Source organism: Mus musculus, chromosome 3 (assembly GCF_000001635.26).
Source record: "Mus musculus strain C57BL/6J chromosome 3, GRCm38.p6 C57BL/6J".
In the NCBI taxonomy this organism is placed as follows: Eukaryota; Metazoa; Chordata; class Mammalia; order Rodentia; family Muridae; genus Mus; species Mus musculus.
Genome location: NC_000069.6, coordinates 64,488,965 through 64,511,632, shown reverse-complemented (window position 1 = coordinate 64,511,632; position 22,668 = coordinate 64,488,965). Strand labels below are relative to the sequence as shown.

At 38.1% G+C, this 22,668-nt stretch overlaps 1 protein-coding gene across 2 annotated transcripts; it reads left to right on the top strand.

Annotated features, from left to right (window-relative positions):
- The first annotated feature begins 2,023 nt into the window (after positions 1-2,023).
- Positions 2,024-20,850, top strand: Vmn2r5 (vomeronasal 2, receptor 5). Of its 2 annotated transcripts, XM_030252755.1 has the most exons (6): positions 2,024-2,133; positions 3,932-4,223; positions 7,016-7,885; positions 15,709-15,939; positions 19,018-19,141; positions 19,830-20,850. In XM_030252755.1, exons 1-6 carry the CDS (start codon positions 2,039-2,041, stop codon positions 20,810-20,812), a joined length of 2,595 nt encoding a protein of 864 aa, XP_030108615.1. In that variant the 5' UTR covers positions 2,024-2,038; the 3' UTR covers positions 20,813-20,850. The 2 variants fall into 2 exon arrangements, with proteins under 2 accessions (XP_030108615.1, NP_001098088.1); NM_001104618.1 differs by lacking the exon at positions 2,024-2,133 and having other exon boundaries at positions 3,948-4,223; positions 19,830-20,812.
- Positions 20,851-22,668: the final 1,818 nt, after the last annotated feature.

Below are 22,668 nucleotides of genomic sequence, written 5' to 3'. Positions count from 1 at the left end.
CATTTCCTGTGAGGATTAGGACAAATCACTGTGGGTGATAAACATTTGCCAAGAGGTATCCTTGGCAACCAAATAGTAATTATCCTAAAACAGCTGCCATCTGGGAAGAAAGGGAGGACAAGTTTGAGTGAAACATGATTACAAGGTACTCTGGATAGTTGTGGACTAAACTCAGAAGCTCAGTAGGGATTTTCCTATTATTAGCACTGAGGAGTGGTCTCTAACCAGGGAGACATTTTATTAGATGAAGCTAATCTCTGAAGTGCATGTGGGGAGAGAGCCCCCGAGAACTAGATTGTTCATTGAGACTGGTCAGCAACACTTTGAAAATATAACAGATATTATATAAGGCACACACACTTTGGAAAATGAAGACTCTGTAGAGACATGGTATACCAATAGCACTTGTTCAAGGCAGGAGTGTCACTGCAGGGTGACTTAGAAATGTAGAGCCAGTTGTGGGGAAGTGAGCTTGGACTCCTAGTTCACTAGTGAGTTAGAAAATAAATCTTTTCTTTGGAGTCAGTGGGAGATGGACAGTGGTTAACCAACAGCTTAGGAATCTTACAATGAGGTTGAGGTAAAGTTTGTCAATGTGCATCATAGTGAGGTATAGCTGGGGTGACTGGTGATTCTAACCATATCATGTAAAAAAAATATGCACATTGGGAGTTAAGTTAGAAGAGTACTCATGAAAGAATTTTTTTAATTGAGAGGGGATTTCTTTCAGTAGTATATATTTATTTGTTAGAGAATAGAAACCATGTTCTCATGTTCAATTAGACAATATAGAGAAATATGAAAAAGTTAAAACTTACACAAGAGAGAGCACTCTAGTGTGTTGTGGGAACATTGATTGTAACTGGAAATGAATACAGAAACACGGGTGACAAGATTATTGCTGATTCCAAATACCCTTAACAGTGTTTCTACTTTGTTATGAATTTTAATGTAATAAGTAAAACTTATACAGCAATGTTGTTTTAGATATCTACTGGTTCCTTAAAATGTTCATGGAAGCAAAACCATGTTATCAACTGCTGCACACATTTTCCATGATCCAGAAACTTGTGCTGAATTTTATTCTGACTACATTCTATGAACTTTATTCTAAGGATGGGAAGGGCAATGTTTGAGAATGAGCAATGGGGGACGACTGAGAGACTTGGAATCATGATAAATTAATTTGGAAACAAGAAATTTGTCTCTGAGGCCTAGCAAGCAAGGGAGCAGAAATGGCTGGAGATATTGCTCCATAGTGGAGTGCCTGCCTGGCATGCACAAAGTCCTGGGAATATACAAGAATTTTCTATGGTAGTTAGCCATTGAGAGGTTAATGTGGCACAGATACTGTATGACCATCTTACCAATATTCTATTAAAAATGGCAGAACACGGATTTTAGGCGTTGTCTTCTGTTCCAGTTCTTACAGTTTCTCATTCAGTAGTTTCTGTGCCTGGAAGACAAAGCCTGGCCTGCCATTGCTTCTTTTGATATTTTGGAGAACCGTGATACCTTTACTCTTCCTGGAGTAAAGAAGACTGCAGAGTTGGCTGAAGTAACACTTGATAATCTTGACAATGGCAAACAAGAGAGGATAGTTTCTACAACTTAAAATAACTTTCAAACTGAACCCCATGCTTCTGTCATTATTCATCAATGCAAAGTATACAGAATATCCAGGTGTCTCTACTCAGATGACTGTTCAGCTCCTATTCCAGATCCATAAATTGCAACTGATTGTGATATCTGTGTCTACAACATGAAATTATTTAGTCAGGAGTAGCAAACGGATCACTGGGTTAGACTCATACACACTTCTACACTCCATCAAGGTGCTTCCTTCAAACCTGTGTCACTTCAACACTTCCATTACCCTCAAGCTCACCACATAAGCATGACTAGCAGAAACAAGTGCTTGATTCTGGGATTAACTGTATTTTTATGGGTTGGAGTACATGCTCAAAGTTACATTGATACATGCAGGTTGCTGCGCAAGTTTAATTTGACTGGATATGTAGAAGCAGAAAACCATTCTATGATTATTGGAGGACTATTTCCTATTCATACTAGAACCATCCCAATAAATAACTCTGACACGGAACTGGAATTCGAATCAGCCATGTGTGAAGGGTAAGTCATTGAGAAATCATTTTTCTTCCTTCACATTAATCTGGGTGGCCTGAAAGGACTGGTTATCATGGGACCTGTATTCCAGTTTAAGTTCTTCAAATCTGGCTTTATCTGACTTTGTCAAAGTTTATAGAGGGAGAGGTTTTCTGTGATTGGTTCTCAGAAAGTTACTCCTAAAAGTGTTCTCTGCTGACCACCAGCAGCAGAATCTAAAAGCTTGTTAGAAATATAGAACCTGGGCTTGCATACCACATCTGCAGAAGAGAATCTACATGTTCAGAAGACCTCTGTTGGTGTGTGTGAACACTGAGGTTTGAGAAGCACAGGTGCTGCAGCTTCACTCTTAATTGTTACAAGCTCAAGTTCAAGTGTGCAGTCTGGGAGCTCTGCTTTGTTTCTGAGAAAATTTTCACAACAGGATTCTGACCTGCAGGGAAACTTCTTTCCCTACTGCTGCTTCCTGCAAGATGTCATACCGGAAAAAAAATGGAATACCTAATACTCACATTCAGCAGTTTTTTGTGAGAAAAACAAAATTGGGATAGAATAGATGTCTGTTAATATATGTATCTTATATATACAGAGAAAAAAGTGTGGGGAGTTTATATGTGAATAGAATGCCAGAAATTAAAAGAAAACAAAACAATATCCCACAAATTCCATTACCATCATCAAGCATTTTATTTTTATTTTTTATATCCAATTTTGGGTCATTTTGGAAAAAATTATGACTGTGTACATAGTATAGAATAGCAGAGACTGGAAGACCAGTAGGACTTCCTGGCAGACTGGAGTAGCCAAGTCAAGATCCAGGATCAATGAGGAACCCTGTCTCAGACAATAAGGTGGAGAGAGACTGAGGACTTGTCATTAGTATCTCTTCTCCACACATAACAGAATGTGCACCCACACAGACAAGAAGGGAAATTCCAAACTGTGAATGAAGATAGTTACATTTAGGTCTAGAATTTAAAGTACTTGTTAAACTGATGGTATAAAATTAAGTAGTATAGCTAGATACAGAGGATATCAATAGAACAGTTATTTAAAAAACTGTTTTTCACAATTTTTGTTAAAGTATGGTTAGAATTCAGGAGGAAAAGAGGACACAAAGAAGAGGTTTTGGTGTTGTTTCTTTAGAAAGTCTTGAAAACAATATGGTGATGGACTACAGAGGAAATATGCCCATTTTTAATGAATACAGAAAAAATAAGAGGCTAATATTTATGTTTTATCATGAGAACAGCAAGAAGAAAACCAGTTAAAGTTCTCTCAAAAGTAAGATGCTTGGGGTAGTTGAAACATAGGATACAGAAATTTACATGCTGACTGTAATGGCATCTGCCATAAGTATTTAATATATTAAAGTTCTTTTATTGTCATAATAAACATTCTGTGGAAAATAAGCCAAGAATGAGAGAACAATCATGTCCCTAGGGACAAACAGTTAAGTGAGAAAGCCTGCTCTAAGGGATGCTCAGGTGCATTTAGTGAAGAGGAGTATGACTAGAAGATCAATTTTGAAAAGAAATAACCAGAAATTTCAAAATATTGTAGCATATAAGAGATATATAGGTTAAGAAAATGTAATCCAGACACAGATAAAGGCTGGATATGACTACTATTTGAATCTTGTACTGTCATTTGTAAATTTGACACATACAGAAAACTGAGGTACCGGCTGCTGCTTAAGCAAATGCTCTAATCACTCCCTTAACTGAAGCATCTTCCCTAAAAAGCTTCCAGTTTTCCTAACCCCCTTAGTGGCCACTGGCTCACAGATGCTTTTCCTTTCCAGGTTTAATTTCCGGGGTTTCCGCTGGATGAAAACCATGATCCACACCATCAAGGAGATTAATGAGAGGAAGGACATTTTGCCCAACCACACTCTGGGCTACCAGATCTTCGACACCTGTTTCTCTGTCTCCAAAGCAATGGAGACTGCTATGACACTTCTTACAGGACAGGAAGAAAAGAAACCCAATTATAGAAACAGCACGGGAAAATATCTCGTAGGAATCATTGGATCAGGAGGCTCATCCTTGTCAGTTACTGCTGCAAGAATTTTCGGGTTGTATTACATGCCTCAGGTAACTTGGAATACTGTGATATGTATTTCGAAAAATTTACAAATGCTGTGCCAGGAGGGGTGGCACGGGCCTTTAGTTACAGAACTTTGGAAGAAGAGGCAGGTGAATCTCTGTGGCTTTTTAGGTAAGCCTGGTATACAATGTTAGTTCCAAGACAGTCAGAGCTATTACACACAGAAATCCTGTGTCAAACAGAAAAAAAAGGAAAATAAAAAGGAAGGAAGGAAGGGAGGGAGGGAGGGAGGAAGGAAGGAAGGAAGGAAGGAAGGAAGGAAGGAAGGAAGGAAGGAAGGAAGGACAGAAGGAATAGAAAAAAGTAGAGAGAAGATACAAACAGCATGTAGAAATTATTGCAAATAGCAGTGTGGTCCAGAGAGGATGAATTGACCTACAGAGATAACATGAAACAGGGCCAGGTTCTCCCAGTTACTTTGCTCCACCAAACTCAAACAGTGCACACTATGGCCTATTTACACTGACTTGTGATCTAGTATTCATGCATTCTGCTTGTATTGATTACTGGTGCTGTAGTAATGAGGATATTAACATCTCAGTAGTCACTGTGCTTCATGCACTGTGTAGAACAATGTAAAGTCATCCATAAATACTTGGTGGTTGACTGGTGGCTGGAATAAAGCACAGGTTTTTCTCTGGGTCTCTGTTGATGCTTGTGAGTCATGAGCAAAATCATCACACTGACATGCTTAAATGAGATTGGGATTTCACATTAGCTAACTTAATAGGTTATTTTAAACCTAAAGAGAGTAGCATATTTCAATACAAGAAAAAGTAATTGCAAAGCAAGAATTATTAGGAACATAAAGGAATCTAGAATTACTTCAAAGGCAGTGTCATTAAAGGGTCAGGATGTATTGATTTGAATGATGAAAAGATTATTGGTGATATTGACTTAATGGCAGTATTTCACTCACCTCTCCTTCCTCCATCCTCTACTCTCTCTTCTCAACTTCTCTTTCTTCTTTTCTCTTTCATTCATTCTTTCACTCTCTCGCTTTCTTTCCTTTTCCCTTGTGATACATGAGATAAAATTCAAGAACTTGTTTTTTTGTAGACAAATGCTGCATTAATGACCCATAGCCCCAGCCCAACACAGTATTTAACTTAAAGTTAGGTGAGTTGGCATAAATGTTAGTGATGGGTTTCATGTGCCTCATCCAAATGATACCTGCTATGAGCTCTGTCTTCCAGTAAACTCTAATGAACTGAAGCACAGCCTAGAATTTCTAGATACATTTTCCCATAGTTTTTAGTAAATTTGGAAAATTTCTTAAATCTTCTGTTTAATGCCTTTATATTAAAAACCAAAAATATAACATCATTATTTTAATTTTCTTGTGGTGTAACGAAAGACTCAAGAAGTAAAATTAACAAGATTTTATATGACAAATAATTGGCCAAATCTCAGAAATCTGATATAATTTCTTATTAAAGGAATTCCTTCCATGATTCTGCTGTTTGTGTGATCAGAAAGGAGAATATAAATATTAGCCAGTGGAATAAGAACAGGAAAGGGGAGAGAGGAAAATATAACCCAGAAATAATGCAGTATTCATAGATGGGTAATAGCTAAAGAGTTATGGACCATGACACTGGAAGTCAAGTCTTAGTACATGAGATTGGATGGGAGAGAGAGTAACATGTTTTATGGGGAGGCAAGTTAGTAAATAGAGGATACACTACAGCAAAGAGACAGAAAGAATGTCAGTAATACATGCTCACCTTATCTCCATGCCTAGGCCTCCCTAAATGCTAAGTATAAAACATGTCTACTGAGCAGGAGAGGAAGTCTTGCTTCTCATTTATCTGCCTAAGTACTTTTCTGGTAACCTTGTAGGAGAATAATGTTTAGGCTTCTGGTTGCAGTAATCCAGTCTATCTTCTCTCTCAAGTCAAGTTTTAGGACATACATACTCAGGAGTCCTGACAGGAGGAAACTAAGAGAAGAAAGAGCAGAGTAGGAATAAGGGAGTAGAGGTGAGACCAGTAGAGCACATAAGAGGCAAATTCATGCTACTGAGGAGATTGAGACTTGGACTAAGTCCATCATCTGTGCACATGAGATGCTAAAGCTGATGAAGAGACTGGATATCCTGACTCAGGGGAGTCAAAAATGTCCAGGATGGTGAAGGAAAGTATCAGTTTCTTTCCAGACACTGTTATGGCCTTACCCATGAAAATTAGTGTTATTGAATGTCATCTTAACAGATGGCATCCCTGATCCAACAAGTCGAAACACCAGTAGAATATAGCTGTCTCTTGTGAGACTATACTGGGACCTAGCAAACACAGAAGTGGATGCTCACAGTCAGCTATTGCATGTATCACAGGGCCCCCAATGGAGGAGATAGAGAACGTATCCAAGGAGCTAAAGGTTTCTGCAACCCTATAGGTGCAACAACATTATTTACTAACCAGTACCCCGGAGCTCTTGACTCTAGCTGCATATGTATCAAAAGATGGCCTAGTCAGCCATCAGTGGAAAGACAGGCCCATTGGACATGCAAACTTTATATGCCCCAGTACAGAGGAACGCCAGGGCCAAGAAGTGGAAGTGGTTGGGTAGGGATGTGTGGGGGAGGGTATGGGGGACTTTTGGGATAGCATTGGAAATGTAATTGAAGAAAATACCTAATAAAAAATATTAAAAAAAAAAGAAAGAAAGAAAGTCATTGTCTACAGAAAGGACTGGTCAGGTCCTTTCAATATTCTGAAGATATATTTTAAAAGTTGGTTCCTGTTTCCTAGTAACTAAAAATATTTTTTGATTTTAGGTAGGCTATACTTCATCCAGCGCAATTCTTAGTGACAAATTCCAGTTTCCATCATTTTATCGCTCAATACCCAGTGATAAGATCCAGATTGAGGCCATGGTGACTCTCATCATACACTTTGGTTGGGTCTGGGTAGGTGCTATTGCATCTGAGGATGATTATGGAAAATATGGAGTAAAATCCTTTAGGGAAAAAATGGAGACTGCCAACCTCTGTGTTGCTTTCTCTGAAACCATTCCAAAAGTCTACTCCAATGAGAGAATGCAAAAAGCTGTTAAGGCAATAAAGAGTTCCAGTGCCAAAGTCATTGTTCTATATACTTCTGACATTGACCTCAGCCCATTTGTGCTGGAAGTGATTCATCATAACATAACTCACAGGACATGGATAGCCAGCGAAGCCTGGATTACCTCAGCTCTCATTGCAAAGCCTGAGTACTTTCCCTATTTTGGTGGAACTATTGGATTTGCAATACCGAGAAGTGTTATACCAGGACTAAAAGAATTCCTTTATGATGTACACCCTAGCAAGGATCCAAATGATGTCTTGACCATTGAATTCTGGCAAACTGCTTTTAACTGTACCTGGCCCAACAACAGTGTGCCTTACAATGTGGACCACAGAGTGAATATGACTGGTAAAGAAGACAGACTGTATGACATGTCTGATCAGCTCTGCACTGGAGAGGAGAAACTGGAAGATCTGAAAAACACCTATCTGGATACATCTCAGCTAAGAATCACAAACAATGTCAGACAAGCTGTGTATCTTATGGCTCATGCCCTGGATCATTTAAGCAATTGTGACTTATTGGAAGAACAGAGGAATAATACAGCATGTTCACATATACCTGACTTTGAGCCCAAAGAGGTACGTTATTTGACCCTATTATAGAGCATGGGGTAAAACCAAGGTTTGCTGACATTTACATACCTTTGAAATTGCTGATTTGCTTCCATATGATTTTAGAACATCAAAATTTGTCTGGATGACTTGATTGTTCACTTTACATTCCCATTTTTTTTTTTTTACCAAATCACTAGGTTTGTTGTCAATAATAAGAAATCTCACAAAAGAAAAAATAATGCCTTTTACAAAATATGCTTTTTTTTCTTCACAGATATGAAACCTAAAAGTATCTAAGAGTTAATCATGAGTAGTGACTCTAGTTACTTCCCGGGGTCTGTTTCCCATATCCAATATGCAACTTGTTATCTAAGTAACTATTTGTGTTTCATATACATCATATTCATGTTAGGAAAAGATTTGTAAGTCCCTCCAGCTTAGGATAAGTCCTGGATATTATATATAATTTCCCTTAAACTCCAGAAGTTTTTTAATTTTTAAATTTATTAAATTTCATTTGATATTACATATATTACATATTTATCACATTTATATCCCATACTAGAAATTATACTTAAGCACTGTATTGCATTATAAATATCCAAACATAAATCAGAGTTAAGTTTTGTCTTAACAATTATTCATATTTATCTTGAAAGAAAGACTAGAGGGTGATTTCTTCATACAATATAGTAGGAGTCACACAAAAGTATGGATGTCAGGGGGTAAAGATTATAATGGTTTTCTGGGACATTCACATCCACTGTGCCTGTCGTTGATCTGCAGTCAAAGGATTCATGTTGTTGCTCTGTAGCCTGAGTGGTCTTTCCAAGAATATTCTCATCCACAATTTCCTGATTGTTTCTGTTCATACCTCCCTCTTATAAGAAATATAAAACTTAAGAATCCCTGCCTTGGTCCTGTCAGCCCTGTTCACTTAGCATCACTAATGTGTCACTTCTTCCCTGTATATCATTATCTATTTACACTTACATGACAACCTGTCATACCAGAGGCCACATTGGCTGGGAACCTTGCATTACAACTTAATTTTCTTTCTTCCTTCCTTCCTTCCTTCCTTTCTTTCTTTCTTTCTTTCTTTCTTTCTTTCTTTCTTTCTTTCTTTCTTTCTTTCTTCCTTCCTTCCTTCCTTCCTTCCTTCCTTCCTTTCTCTCTCTCTCTCTCTCTCTCTCTCTCTCTCTCTCTCTCTCTTCTTTCCTTCCTTCCTTCCTCTGTCCCCCTCTCTCTTTCTCTCTCTCTCTCTCTCTCTCTTTCTCTCTCTCTCTCTTCCTTCCTTCCTTCCTTCCTCTATCCCCCTCTCTCTTTCTCTCTCTTTCTCTCTTCCTTCCTTCCTTTCTTCCTTCCTTCCTTCCTTCCTTCCTTCCTTCCTTCCTTCCTTCCTCTGTCCCCCTCTCTCTTTCTCTCTCTGTCTCTCTGTCTCTCTCTCTCTCTCTCTCTCTCTCTCTCTCTTCCTTTCTTCCTTCCTTCCTTCCTTCCTTCCTCTGTCCCCCCCTCTCTCTCTTTCTTTCTTTCTTTCTTTCTTTCTTTCTTTCTTTCTGTCTTTTAAAAAAAATTAATTAGCTATTTTCTACATTTACATTTTAAATGCTATCCCAAAAGTCCCCTATACCCTACCCCTGCCCTTCTCCCCTACCCACTCACTCCCACTTCTTGGCCCTGGTGTTCCCCTGTATTGGGGCATATAAAGTTTGCAAGACCAAGGTATTGACCCACACAACACTCAGTGCTGGCTCTTCTTAGTAATGCAGGTAACATTCCTCATTCTGTTACCCTGCCACCTTACCACACATTCTGACAACATGTTTTATTTACTATTTTTTTTAGTGTCTTCTTATCCTTGATACTTTCTTTTAAAGTTTTATTTTCTTTTGATTTTATCTTACTTAATATTCGTTAGTGATTCCTTTTGTGCATTTTTGTGCACCGTAAGTATGAATATACCAACAGTGATCTAAAGAGGGAGCTCAGATCCCCTGGATGATACTTGTAGATGGTTGGGAAGCACCACCTTGGGCATTTGGAATCAAACCTGAATTCTCTGCAAGAGCAGCAAATATTCCTAATCAATGGTCTCTTCCTACAGTATTTTTAGACTGATTTTTGATTTAGGTTTATCTAATTATTTATTATGACTAAACTATGCATATACATTATTTGGCGATGATGTTGTGTCTCTTTCTAGATGTAATTTCTTTTATGCATGTAAATGTTTTGTCTACAATTACTTACTTGGGCCACATGCATGCCTGATGCCAATGGAGATCAGAAAAGGGCATTAAATCCTCTGAAACTGTAGTTCTAGGCAATAATGAGTTTCCGTATCAGTCCTGGGTATCAAGTCTTGTCATCTACAAAAAAAAAGTGCTATAAATATCTGAGCAATTTCTCCAACCTTAATTGTGTCCTTTTTAAATATTTCATATCAGGGGTCAAATGATATAATTACCTTTCATTATTACTGTTAAGTAATGCCATCATTTTTGTCATCAGAAAGTATTATATTTCCCTACAGTACTAATAATTACCTTGTGGTAGTCACTCATGCCTCTACCCACTCTTTGCCACCACTCGTGTGACTCATGACTTCTTCCTAGCTGAGACATTATTGCCAGGGATTCATAGCTAACTTCAGCTACATTGTGAGTTCCAGGCCCACTAGAGATACAGGGTAAAGCCTTCTCTATAAACTCAAATCAAAATGTAAACAGCAATTATCCTTCTAGACAATATTGTGTAGCTGTTAAACTATCTTGCTTTCATTATCCTTTGCCCCTCCAATTTTTGTGACCATTGAAAATTAATCTTGTGCTAAATACATATGATACCTTTGCTTTTTGAAAAATGATTCTTTTGCCATTTTCTCATTCCAGTCACATGTTATCTGAACTTCTACTTTTCCTCTACTAATTCTGGCTATCAAGATAGAATCCAGGAACATTTTTTTTTCTTCTATGGGTGTTAATCCATTATTTATTTATTTATTTACCTCCCCAAAACTTCCTAAGTATTATAAGGCATTTTGAGTAGGGGCAAGGTCCTTTTTACGGAATTTCTCTCTGTTGTTTCTAAGGACTACCTATTTTGAAACATCTCAACAATGCAGCTTCATTCTGTACTTTCTCTGGTCGAGATTTAAAGTCAGCTATTTATGTAAAATATGCTGTTTCCAGTCACTAACATGGAACTTAGAAATGATGCAAGGTCTGAATGCTAAGGATGCTAATTAGAGTTTTATTAGCAACTTTATCCAACCTAGAATCACCTGGAAAGAGGAAATCTCAATTGAAGCATTTCCTAGATCACATTGCCTTATGTCTGTAAGAGCTTGTCATTGATCATGATTGATGTGAGAGGGCTTAATCTTCTTCATGTACCACCTTCTCTAGGCAGATGTGACTTGACTTTATAAGAAAGATAGCTCATCATATTTATTTTGAGAGATTTATTGTGATAGATTAGTAAGCAGAAATTCTCTGTGGTTACACCTATCGATTCTTAGCCTGATTTCCATCAACGGTGGTCTATGACCTTGAAGTGTAAACCAAACAACTCTTTCTTCCCCCAGATTGCTTTTGGTCAAGGTATTTATCATAGAAACAGGACAGAACTAGGACAGATATGTTCGCGGGTACTAAGAAAGTTCTAATACCTACACCTGAAAGGTAATTATATCATTTGAACCCTGATATGAAATATTTAAAAAGGACACAATTAAGGTTGGAGAAATCTCTCAGATATTTATAGCACTTTTTTGATATTTTAGATGACAACACTTGATACCCAGGACTGATATGGAAACTCATTATTGCCTAGAAATGATAAATTAAACACTGTTTAGTTGTCAAAGATATAATTTTCCCTAGAAGTCCTTTGAATGTTTCTGTCATGATAAAGAACACTTTTGAATACTCAACAATGATCCTATAGCTAAACACTAAAATGGTCCTATAGATGAACACTAAAATGTTAAATTTAAATTTTCAAAAAGAAGCAATTATTGCAGGTGTAAAGGTTTCAAAGGTGGGGTAGGGACTACATATTATCAAGATTAAAGTTAGTCACTGTCCACATCAATGGTTGTTGTTCTTCATATAACACCTATGTCAACACAATAAAAAAATTAACTCCTTACATTGAAGAATAACATATAAACAGATAAGCCTGGTAAATTTATCAATGTAAAGCATTTGTTTAACAGAACTCAAAATAAATACACAGCCTTTACTTATGTTTCAAGCTTATCGTACCGATAGGCTAGAAATCTTTTCAAATTCTGTTACTTACTTGAACATTTCTAAATTACCCTCCTTTTTTGTCTTCTTTTTATATTACTTTGCCTGTTCCTTCCCCTTCTTCTCCTCCTGAGGCAAATTTATGCTGTGTACCTTGTATCAATCTATGGGATTAGGGTCATGCCCAATACTCACCTGGCATTTCTAAATTCTTGAGATGTTAGAAAAATGTGTCCTATCATCTAAAACTTTCAAGCAAGTGAAACTTTAGGAAGGCCTATCTATGAAACAGACAAACTGTAGAAGTTTTGACCATTTATTTGCTTGACTCTTAATAAGGAGTGGGGAGAACATTTCATGGACTTAGCATAAAATTTAAGTTTTCATGATTTCTGACATACATTTCATTATAATAGAGAAGAATAGACAGGAAAATCGTTAGAAGAAAAACAAGAGGCCGGGTTACACAAAGTAACCCCAGGGATAAATGGTGACTAAAATACTATCTTAATATATTCACTTAGTAAATTCTTTTACAGCATAGCCTTAATCCCTATGACAAATATTAGGAAGAACAATACAGTCTTGCTGATCTATGGAGTGATTGTGACCACACTAGGTCCTTTGGTTGAGATATCCAAGTGCAGCATGTAGTGCAGATGAAGATCAAGGATATGCCCTGTGTAATATATTTCCTTTATGCTAAAGAAAACATCCTCTTACCTATCTAAAGTTAATTAGGTGAGGAATGAGTTAGACAAAGTTTGTTTTCTCATTGAGAATAAAGGATTCTTCTCAATGTCTCTGATCCTAGAAATTTAATGTCAATTCCATGAACAATTATACCACTGGGCTTGGCCATTTCTGCACAGTGGAAGCTTAGAATGCAGAGGCATACTCTCAAGGAAATCTCCTGGTAATGCTAAAAGTTGAGCTAAAGTGGACTGTCTCTGAGTGTGGTGGGTTGTTTATGGTTGGGTCCATGAAGTAGAATTATTAGGTGGTATGATCTTTTGGGAGCAGGTGTCACATTGTTGGAGAAATTGTCTTAATGTAGGGGTGGTATATGAGAACCTCCTTCTAGCCAAGTGGGAGCTGGCCTGTTCCTGATTTCCTTTGGGTGAATACGTAGAACTCTCAGCTCACCCAGAACCATGCCTGCACAGACACTGCCATGCTTCCTGCCTTGATTCTAATGGACTAAACTTCAAAACCTGTAAACATCCCCAACTACACATTGTTCTTTATAAGGCTGCTTCAAAATGGTGACTCTTCACCACAGTAAAATCCTAAATAAGATACTGAGAAATGAAGAATTTCTAGTTTCCTAAGTAAGTCACCCATTGCCTCCACTATGCCCTTTTTAAACATCTTTCTACAATAACAACTGTGATGTGACAAAAATTTACCTGTGTAGATGCAACAGACTCATCTCCTTCACCCTAGATAGGGATCCCTAAACATACCACATTCAAACAGCATGAAAAATGAACTCAGTAAATCAATAATTGTATAGTGGTTACATAAAGGAATATTGGTGAGGGTTAGTTACAGAAGCAGAAACACCAGCAGGAGATGCAACACCAAGTACACTTAAGCTGGGTAAAATCTCCCAAACACTGGGAACTGGGAACATGACCTTCAGGTAGCTCTAAGGAGAATCCTTCCTAAGTTGGTGTAAATAACTTCCTGGAAACTCAGCTGATTTCTCCTTCCCCCCAGCAGACAGATTGGCCTCAAGAGTCTTCTTTGCACCTTGTCTTGTCTGATTCTTCTTTGCACTTTTAACACATTCTGAGAAGCACTCTCAACTTTCCTTGCTTACTCTGGCAGGGCATTATCTAGTAAATCTGCTCAGTTTCAGGGACTTCCTAAAGCTAACTTGAAATACTTACATTACTACTTGATGGTCTTTCCAGAAAGGATGAACTGTTTGAATATGGGAGGAAACTGTGACAGAGCAGCAACATAAACTTGTTGAATTTACGTTTTAGCATTTGATTGTCCAGTCTTTCTACTATACTGAGGTCTTCAAAAGAAGGAAATAGTTGTCAACATCTCTATCCTTACACAGGGAAAGTGGGTGAGACAAATGAAAATATAAACATCTCCTGTTTCTTGATAAGGAGTTATTCTACTGATAATCCTTAGTATAAACTTATACTATGCTAAGAAAAACATACAATATGAGTATATGTCAAAAGTAAATTAATGTCCCAAATTTCCTGGATGTTTTATTTTAAAAACAGTTTAGTGTTAGCATTTTCTTTGACCAATGAATCAATTTCTTTTATGGTATCTTCTACACCTGAGATTCTCCATTGCATCTCTGTATTCTGTTGGCAATGCTCCTGTCTACTTCCTGTTTTCATTCCTAGGTTTTCCACCTCCAGAATTGTTTCAGATTTTGTTTTCTTAGTTGTTTCTGTTTCTACTTTCAGGTCTTGAACAGTTTTATTCATTTCTTTCCCTTGTTTGATTGTATTCTCTCTATTTTTTATATTTAAAGAAGGAGGCCTCAAGAAGTCCATGGAATTGACTTTAGACTCCTAGAAGTGTGGGAAATATAGAACCCAAAGTGGCTACCACCTATAGTCAGACAGGACTCACAGTACAGGGATAAGCACAACAAGCTACCCACAAAACTTTTCACCTAAAATGTGTACTGCCTACAAGAAGTGCAGGAAAAAGATGGAGCAGAGACTGAGGGAATAATCGACCAATGCCTTGCTCAAATTGAAACCCATCCAACACACAAGAACCAATACCTGACACTACTAATACTCTGTTACTGTGTCAACTTTCCTCAGAAAGACTCCACCCAACAACTAATAAAAACAGACCCAGAGACACACAAACAATAGATGGAGTTCAAGAATCTTGTAGAAAAGTTGGAAGATAGACTGAGTGACTGAAAAGAGATAGAGTCTCCACAGGAAGACCAAGAGTCAACCAATCTAAAACCTTGGATGTTCCCAGGGACTTAACCACCGACCAAAGAGCAAGCATGGGCTGGATTTAGCCTGCCCCAATACCTGCACATATTTATCAGATGTACAGCCTAGTCTTCATGCTGGTACCCCAACAACTTGAGTAAGGGCTGTCCCTGAATCTGTTGCCTGCCTGTGTATCCCATTCCCTTAACTGGGCTCCCTTGTTTGTCCTCAGTGAGAGAGGTTGCACAGTAAATTGATGTACCAGGTATGATTTCCAAAGGAGTTGGAGACTCCCCCTTCTCAGAGAAAAAGGGGAGGGTGAGTCAGGGTGGAGCAGCATTAACAGGGAACTGGAAATAGACAGGGGCTGACATTGTGGTATAAGTGAACGAATGAATGAATGAGTGAATGAATGAATAAATAAATAAATAAATAAATAAATAAATAAATAAATAGGGGAAAATGTAAATTGAGATTGTCCACTGTCAAAAGTTACAGAAAATATGTAAACTTAGATTGTACAAATTATTTAACCCAGTATGTCTATAATGCTACTTATTATGTTGCCATAATTTAGTATTTTGTCATGATATTAAAATAATAATGTGATATTATTAATGAGATCTTCATTTAATTTTTTCTTCCTCTTCCTTATTAGCTATTGCCTTACTTTAAGAAACTGAAAATTACTACCCATGATGGAGCAGAAATAGAACTTAATGGCAATGGAGATGTAGACAGTGGGTATTATGATATCCTCAATTGGCACATGGGTGATGCTGGAGAAATCACCTTTGTCAAGGTTGGAGAATACATATTTAATTCTACAAAATATGAACTTGTTCTTCCAAAGAACTCATCGTTGTTTTGGAACACTGAATCTTCAAGGGTTAGTTGGTCTGACATATTTTGTTTATATGTAGACAGAAAACTCTATTTTTTCGGGCACTAAATAAATGCAAAACTAAAATTTTTTTCATATTCCAAATGAATTTCCTTAGTGTACCATATGTTTTTCATGTTGTTCTTTGTTCTAGTTATAATTTAAAGAATCCATGCTTTACTAAAATATTTTGCTAAAATTTTAATATATATGGCTACTCCCAAAATTTCTGAGTAACTTTTAACCCAGTGCATCTTGAAGGCAGGACAAATTTTGTAGTTGAAATATTATGTGGCTGTGTTGGTACCTAATCCCTTCAATTGCTTGGTTAAAGGAAATAGCCATTTAAGGCTTCACATCCTCCACTGCTAGGAGCCTTAGCTAGAATCATTCTCTTATATTCCTGGGAGTTTCCATTACACTGGGTTACTAGCTTGTCCCCTAGATGATTTCCAATTCCAGTTAGCTGTCTCAGAATTCTCTCTCTCCATCCTCCCCCATTTGTTTCCTCCTGTTCCTATTTTTCACACCATCCTGCACCCAGGATGTCTATTTTATTTCTCCTTCCCAGAGAGATCCATGCATCCTCCCTCCCTTGTGCTCTCCTTGTTACTTAGTCTCTCTGGGTATGTGGATAGTAATAGGGTTATCATTTACTGTACAGCTAATGCCCCCTCATAAGTACACGTGATGTTTGATTTCTGGGTCAGGGTTACAACACTCGATTTTTTTCTAGTTCTATCTATTTGCCTCTAATTTTCATAATATACTTGTTTTTAACAGCCGAGTAATACATTATGTAAATGTGCCACATTTTTATACATTTTATAGTAGAGGGACTTGTAGGTTGTTTGTAGCTTCGTGCTATTATGATTACGCTACTATGAACATAATTGAGCAAGTGTCCTTGTGGTATAATGAAGTGTCCTTTAGGTACATGCTCAGGAGTGTTACAGCTGACTCTTCAGGTAGGTTGTTTTCCAACTTTCTTGGAAACTGCCATATTGATTTTCAATGTGGCTGTTCAAATTTTCACTCTTACCAGCAATGGAGGAACATTCCCTTTGCTCCACATCATTGCCAACATGAGCTGTCACTTGTGGTTGTGACCTTATCCATTATAAAAGTGTAAGATGAAATCTCAAAGTCATTTTGATTTGCAGTTCATGATGGCTAAAGAAGTCAAACATTTAAGTGGTTATTGACATTTGAGATTCCTCTTTTGAGAACTCTCTGTTTAGATCTCTACTCAAGTTTTAATTGACACAGAAGTGGATGCTCACAGTCAGCTATTGGATGGTTCACAGGGCTCCCAATAGAGGAGCTAGAGAAAGTACCCAAGGAGCTAAAGGGGTCTGAAACCCTATAGGTGGAACAACAATATGAACTAACAATTACCCCGGAGCTCCTGTCTTTAGCTGCATATGTATCAGAAGATGGCTTAGTCAGCCATCAGTGGAAAGAGAGGCCTATTGGTCTTACAAACTTTATATGCCTCAGTACAGGGGAATGCCAGGGCCAAGAAGGGGGAGGGGAGTGGGGGGGACTTGGGGGACTTTTGGGATAGCATTGGAAATGTAAATGAAGAAAATACCTAATTTAAAAAAATAATGAAAAAAAAGATAGAAAAATAGTGGAGCATGTGTCCTGACTACATGTTGGAGGATCTTCTGGGTATATGCCGAGGAGTTGTATACCTTGTTCCTCAGGTAGTACAATGCTCAATTTTCTGAGGAACCACCAAACTGATTTCCAGAATGGTTGTACCAGCTTGCAATCTCTCCTGCAATGGAGGAGAGTTCCCCTTTTTTCACATTCTCCCAGCACCTGCTGCCACCTGAGTTTTTGATCTTAGCCATTCTGACAGGTATAAGGTGGAATCCTAGTGTCATTTTGATTTGCATTTCCCTGATGACTAAGGATGTTGAATATTTCTTTAGGTGCTTCTTGACCATTCAAGTTTGCTCAGTTGAGAATGCTCTCTTTAGCTCTCTACCCCATTTTAATAGGGTTATGTGGTTCTCTGGAGTCTAACTTGTTGAATTCTTTGTATATATTGGATATTAGCCCTCTACCAGATGCAGGATTGGTAAAGATCTTTTTCCAGTCCTTTGGTTGTAGTTTTGTCCTATTGACAGTGTCCTTTGTCTTACAGAAACTTTGCAATTTTATGAGGTCCCATTTGTCAATTCTTGATCTTATAGCATAAACTTTTGATGTTCTGTTCAGGAAAATTTCCCCTGTACTCATGTGTTCAAGGTTTTCCCCAACTTTCTCTTCTATAAGATTCAGTCAGTGTATCTGGTTTTATTAGAATCACTATATCAGATTTCTCTGTGGATCCGTTTGAGTAGAAAAATCTTTTCCCAACACTTTACTATGAAGTAATGCCTATTGTTGATGATGGGGTATGTTTCTTGTATGCAGTAGAAGAATGGATCCTGTTTTAACATCAATTCTCTTAACCGGTATCTTTTTTATTGGAAAATTGAGTCCATTGATATTGAGAGACATTAATGGCAAATTGTTGTTAATTCCTGTTATTTTGATTGTGGTGGTGGTTGTGTGAAAATGAGTGTACGTGTGTTTGTATTTGTGTGTGTGTTTCCCTTATTTTGATTTTGTCAATACAATAGTATTTATTTCCAGTGTTTTCATCGGTATATTTAATCTCCTTAGGTTGGAGATTTCCTCCTAGTACCTGTTATAGGGTTTAATTTAAAGAGATATCCTGTATACAATTTACTTTGTCACGGAATATTTTGTTTTCTATATTTATGGTGATTGAAAGTTTTGCTGAGTACACACATCCAGATACCTTTGCCATTTAGAGTCACCACTGAAAAGCTGGATGTAATTCCTTTTTGCTTTGTTTAATTATTTTCTTGTTTTTTGCTTTTTTTGGAGTGGGGGGGGTGGTCAAGATAGGGTTTCTCTGTGTAGCCCTGCCTATCCTGAAACTCTTTCTGTAAACAGGCTGGCCATGAACTCAGAAATCTGCCTGCCTCTGACTCCCAAGTGCTGGGATTAAAGATGTGTGCCACCACTGCCCAGAGTGTATAATTCTAATATTGTCTTTGTTAGCTTCCAGATTCAGTCTGCACAAAACTGTGTGCTCCAGGGACCCGAAAGGGGATTCGACCTGGACAACCCCTATGCTGCTTTGCTTGTATTCCATGTGCTGATGGATATGTGTCAGAGAAACCAGGTAATGATAGGGACTTTTGCATTGGTAGTAATATGGTTAAATTAACCAAGGGGGGTCAGGGAGCTTCTTATAAGTCTTTATAAAAAGATATAAGCAGCCTATAACAAAACTCAAGAAACCAATACAATTTAACACAGTGCAGTTTGACCAAAGGAAAATATTAGTTTTCACTTCTGATACAAGACAAGATCTACCACTTTAAAGTTTGTAAAGAAACACCAAAGAAAATAAATAAAATGTGAAATACAAATACATTCATAAAATCTTCAAATTACTTGCTTTTTTGGTCATATTCAGCACCTATTGAAGTTGGAGAAAAGTCACCAATTGTCTTAAGGTTCTAAGTACTAAAAGCACATGCTTTGCTCACTTGCTGCAGAAAGAACTCCTATGAGAGCCTGCTCAGTTGCTCATCTCTGGAGGTGACTTAAGCAGGCTTGGTTTTGTGTCCAGTGTTGGACAAGGTTTATTTATATTTCCATTTGACTTTTGGTTGAAGAACCAAAGATTAGCTTTTCATTTGACAGATAGTAATTGTGTAAAATATAAGAAAATGGTCTGGGATGGAAAACAAGCACAGTGTAAACTACACAACTCCCTTGGACCAGCTCCCCAAGACTCCACACAGAATTGTACACAGAGATGTCAAGACCAGGAGTCAGAGTGAGTCTCTGTTTTTTGTCAATAGGACAAAGAGAATGTGATCCATGCGGTGAAGATGACTGGTCCAATGCAGAGAAGAGCAAGTGTGTGCCAAAGCTTGTGGAATTCCTCGCTTACGAAGAGGCACTGGGGTTCACTCTTGTCATCCTGTCCATCTTTGGGGCACTTGTGGTCTTGGCAGTCACTGCTGTGTACGTAGTCCACAGACACACTCCATTGGTGAAAGCCAATGACCGAGAGCTAAGCTTCCTCATTCAGATGTCTCTGGGAATCACAGTGCTGTCATCCATGCTGTTCATAGGCAAGCCATGCAACTGGTCCTGCATGGCCCGCCAGATCACGCTGGCACTGGGCTTTTGCCTTTGTCTGTCTTCCATTCTTGGAAAAACTATTTCACTCTTTTTTGCCTACAGAATTTCCATATCCAAAACCCGCCTTATATCTATGCATCCCATTTTTCGAAAATTAATTGTACTGATCTGTGTTTTAGCGGAGATTTGTGTATGTGCAGTGTACTTGGTGTTGGAGCCTCCAAAGATGTTCAAGAACATTGAAATTCAAAATGTAAAGATCATCTTTGAATGCAGTGAAGGTTCTATAGAGTTTCTGTGCTCCATATTTGGGTTTGATGTTCTCCTGGCTCTGCTGTGTTTTCTTACAACCTTTGTGGCTCGCCAGCTGCCAGATAACTATTATGAAGGGAAATGTATCACTTTTGGAATTCTGGTTTTTTTCATTGTCTGGATCTCTTTTGTCCCTGCTTACTTGAGCACCAAAGGCAAATTCAAAGTGGCTGTGGAAATATTTGCCATTTTGGCATCCAGCTATGGCTTGTTAGGCTGTGTATTTCTTCCCAAGTGCTTCATTATCTTGCTGAGGCCAAAGAGGAACACTGATGAAACTGTTGGTGGAAGAGTCCCCACTGTTGACAGGAGCATCCAGCTGACCTCAGCTTCTGTGAGCAGTGAGCTTAACAGCACTACAGTGTCCACTGTTCTGGATGAGTAGAGCTTTAAGATCCATGTGACATGCAAGGATGTCACCTTAGATGATATCCTGGCTCAATCTTCCCTTTTATGTTTAATCTGAAGTAGCTTCTGTTGTTGTAGTGTAATATTGGTTGTGGTTGTGTTTATGTAAGTTTAACATGGTGAATGATATCTTGTTCTGTGACATATCACTCTGCATTGAATGGAGTATCACTTATGATTTAAATTAGAAAGCATATCATTGAGATTTTAAAGTAGAGGGCATAACTAAAAAAATAGAAAAGAAAGTGGGGAAGAGACTTAAGCACATTGGCACAGGGGGAAATTTCCTGACAGAACACCAATAGCTTATGCTCTAAGATCAAGAATTGACAAGTGAGACCTTGTAAAATTGCAAAGCAATTTTAAGGCAAAGGACAGTGTCAATAGGACAAAACTGCAACCAACAGATTGGGAAAAGATGTTTACCAACTCCACATCTGTTAGAGGGCTAATATCCAATTCATACAAAGTACTCAACAAGTTAGACTCTGGAGAACCAAATAACCCTATTAAAATTGGTTATAGAACTAAAAAAAAAATTCTCAACTGAGGAATACCAAGTGGTGAGACACACCTAAAGAAATGTCCAACATCCTTAGTCATCAGAGAAATGCAAGTCAAAATAACTCTGAGATTCCACGTCATACCAGTCAGAATGGCTAAGATAAAAAACTCAAGTGACAGCAGATGCTGGTGAGGATGTGGAGAAAGAGTAACACTCCTCCATTGCTGGTGAGATTGCAAGCTGGTATAACCATTCTGGAAATCAGTTTAACAGTTCCTCAGAAATTTGGCCATATACTACCTGAGGACCCAGCAATACCACTCCTCTGCATATATCCCGAAAATGATACAACATATAATAAGGACACATCCTCCTTTATGATAGTAGCAGCCTTATATATAATAGCCAGAAGCTTGTAAAAAACCCAGATTCCATCAACAGAAAAATGGATACAGAAATTGTGCATTTACATTATGGAGTACTACTCAGCTATTAAAAACAATGAATTTATGAAATCCTGAGGCAAATGGATGGAACAAGAAAATATTATTCTCAGTGAGATTACCCAATCACGAAAGAACACCCGTGGTATGTGCTCATTGATATGTGTATATTAGCCCAGAATTTTGTAATACCCATGATACAATTCACAGGCCACATGAAGCTCAAGAAGAAGGAAGACCAAATTGTGGAAACTTCTGTCCTTCTTAGAACAGGGAAAAATATCCATGGGAATAGATGAAGAGACAAAGTGTGGAACAGAGAATGAAGGAAATGCCATCCTGAAACTGTTTTACTTGGGCATCAATCTCATATAAAGTCACCAAACACAGACACTATTTTGGATGCCAACAAGTGCTTGCTGACAGGAGCCGGATATACCTGTCTCCTTAGAGGCTCTCCCAGTGACTGAAAAATATGGAGGTAGATGCTCTCAGTCAACCATTAGACTGAGCACAGGGTCCCCAAAAGAGGAGCTAGAGAAAGTACCCAAGGAGATGAAGGGGTTAACATCCCCATAGGGGGAACAACAATATGAATCAACCAGTATTCCCAAAGCTCCCAGGGACTAAACCACCTACCAAAGATTACACATGGAGGGACCTATGGCTCCAGCTGCATATATAGCAGAGGGTGGCCTAGTTGGACATCAATGGGAGGAGAGGCTCTTTGTTCTGTGAAGCCTTGATGTCCCATGGTAGAGGAATGCCAAGACCAGGAAGTGGGGGCGGGGTTGCTGGTGAGGAAAGGTTGGGGGGAGAGCAAGGGAGATCTCTGTAGTGGAAACCAGGAAAGGGGATAACATTTGAAATGTTAATAAAGAAAAT

Bases quoted from the DNA above. Each gene is read 5' to 3' on its own strand.
- Vmn2r5 (XM_030252755.1), top strand. From the start codon at position 2,039: ATGATTATTGGAGGACTATTTCCTATTCATACTAGAACCATCCCAATA. The intron at 4,224-7,015 runs GTAACTTGGAAT...TTTTGATTTTAG, and splicing joins GGTTGTATTACATGCCTCAG to GTAGGCTATACTTCATCCAG. The intron at 7,886-15,708 runs GTACGTTATTTG...CTTCCTTATTAG, and splicing joins CTGACTTTGAGCCCAAAGAG to CTATTGCCTTACTTTAAGAA.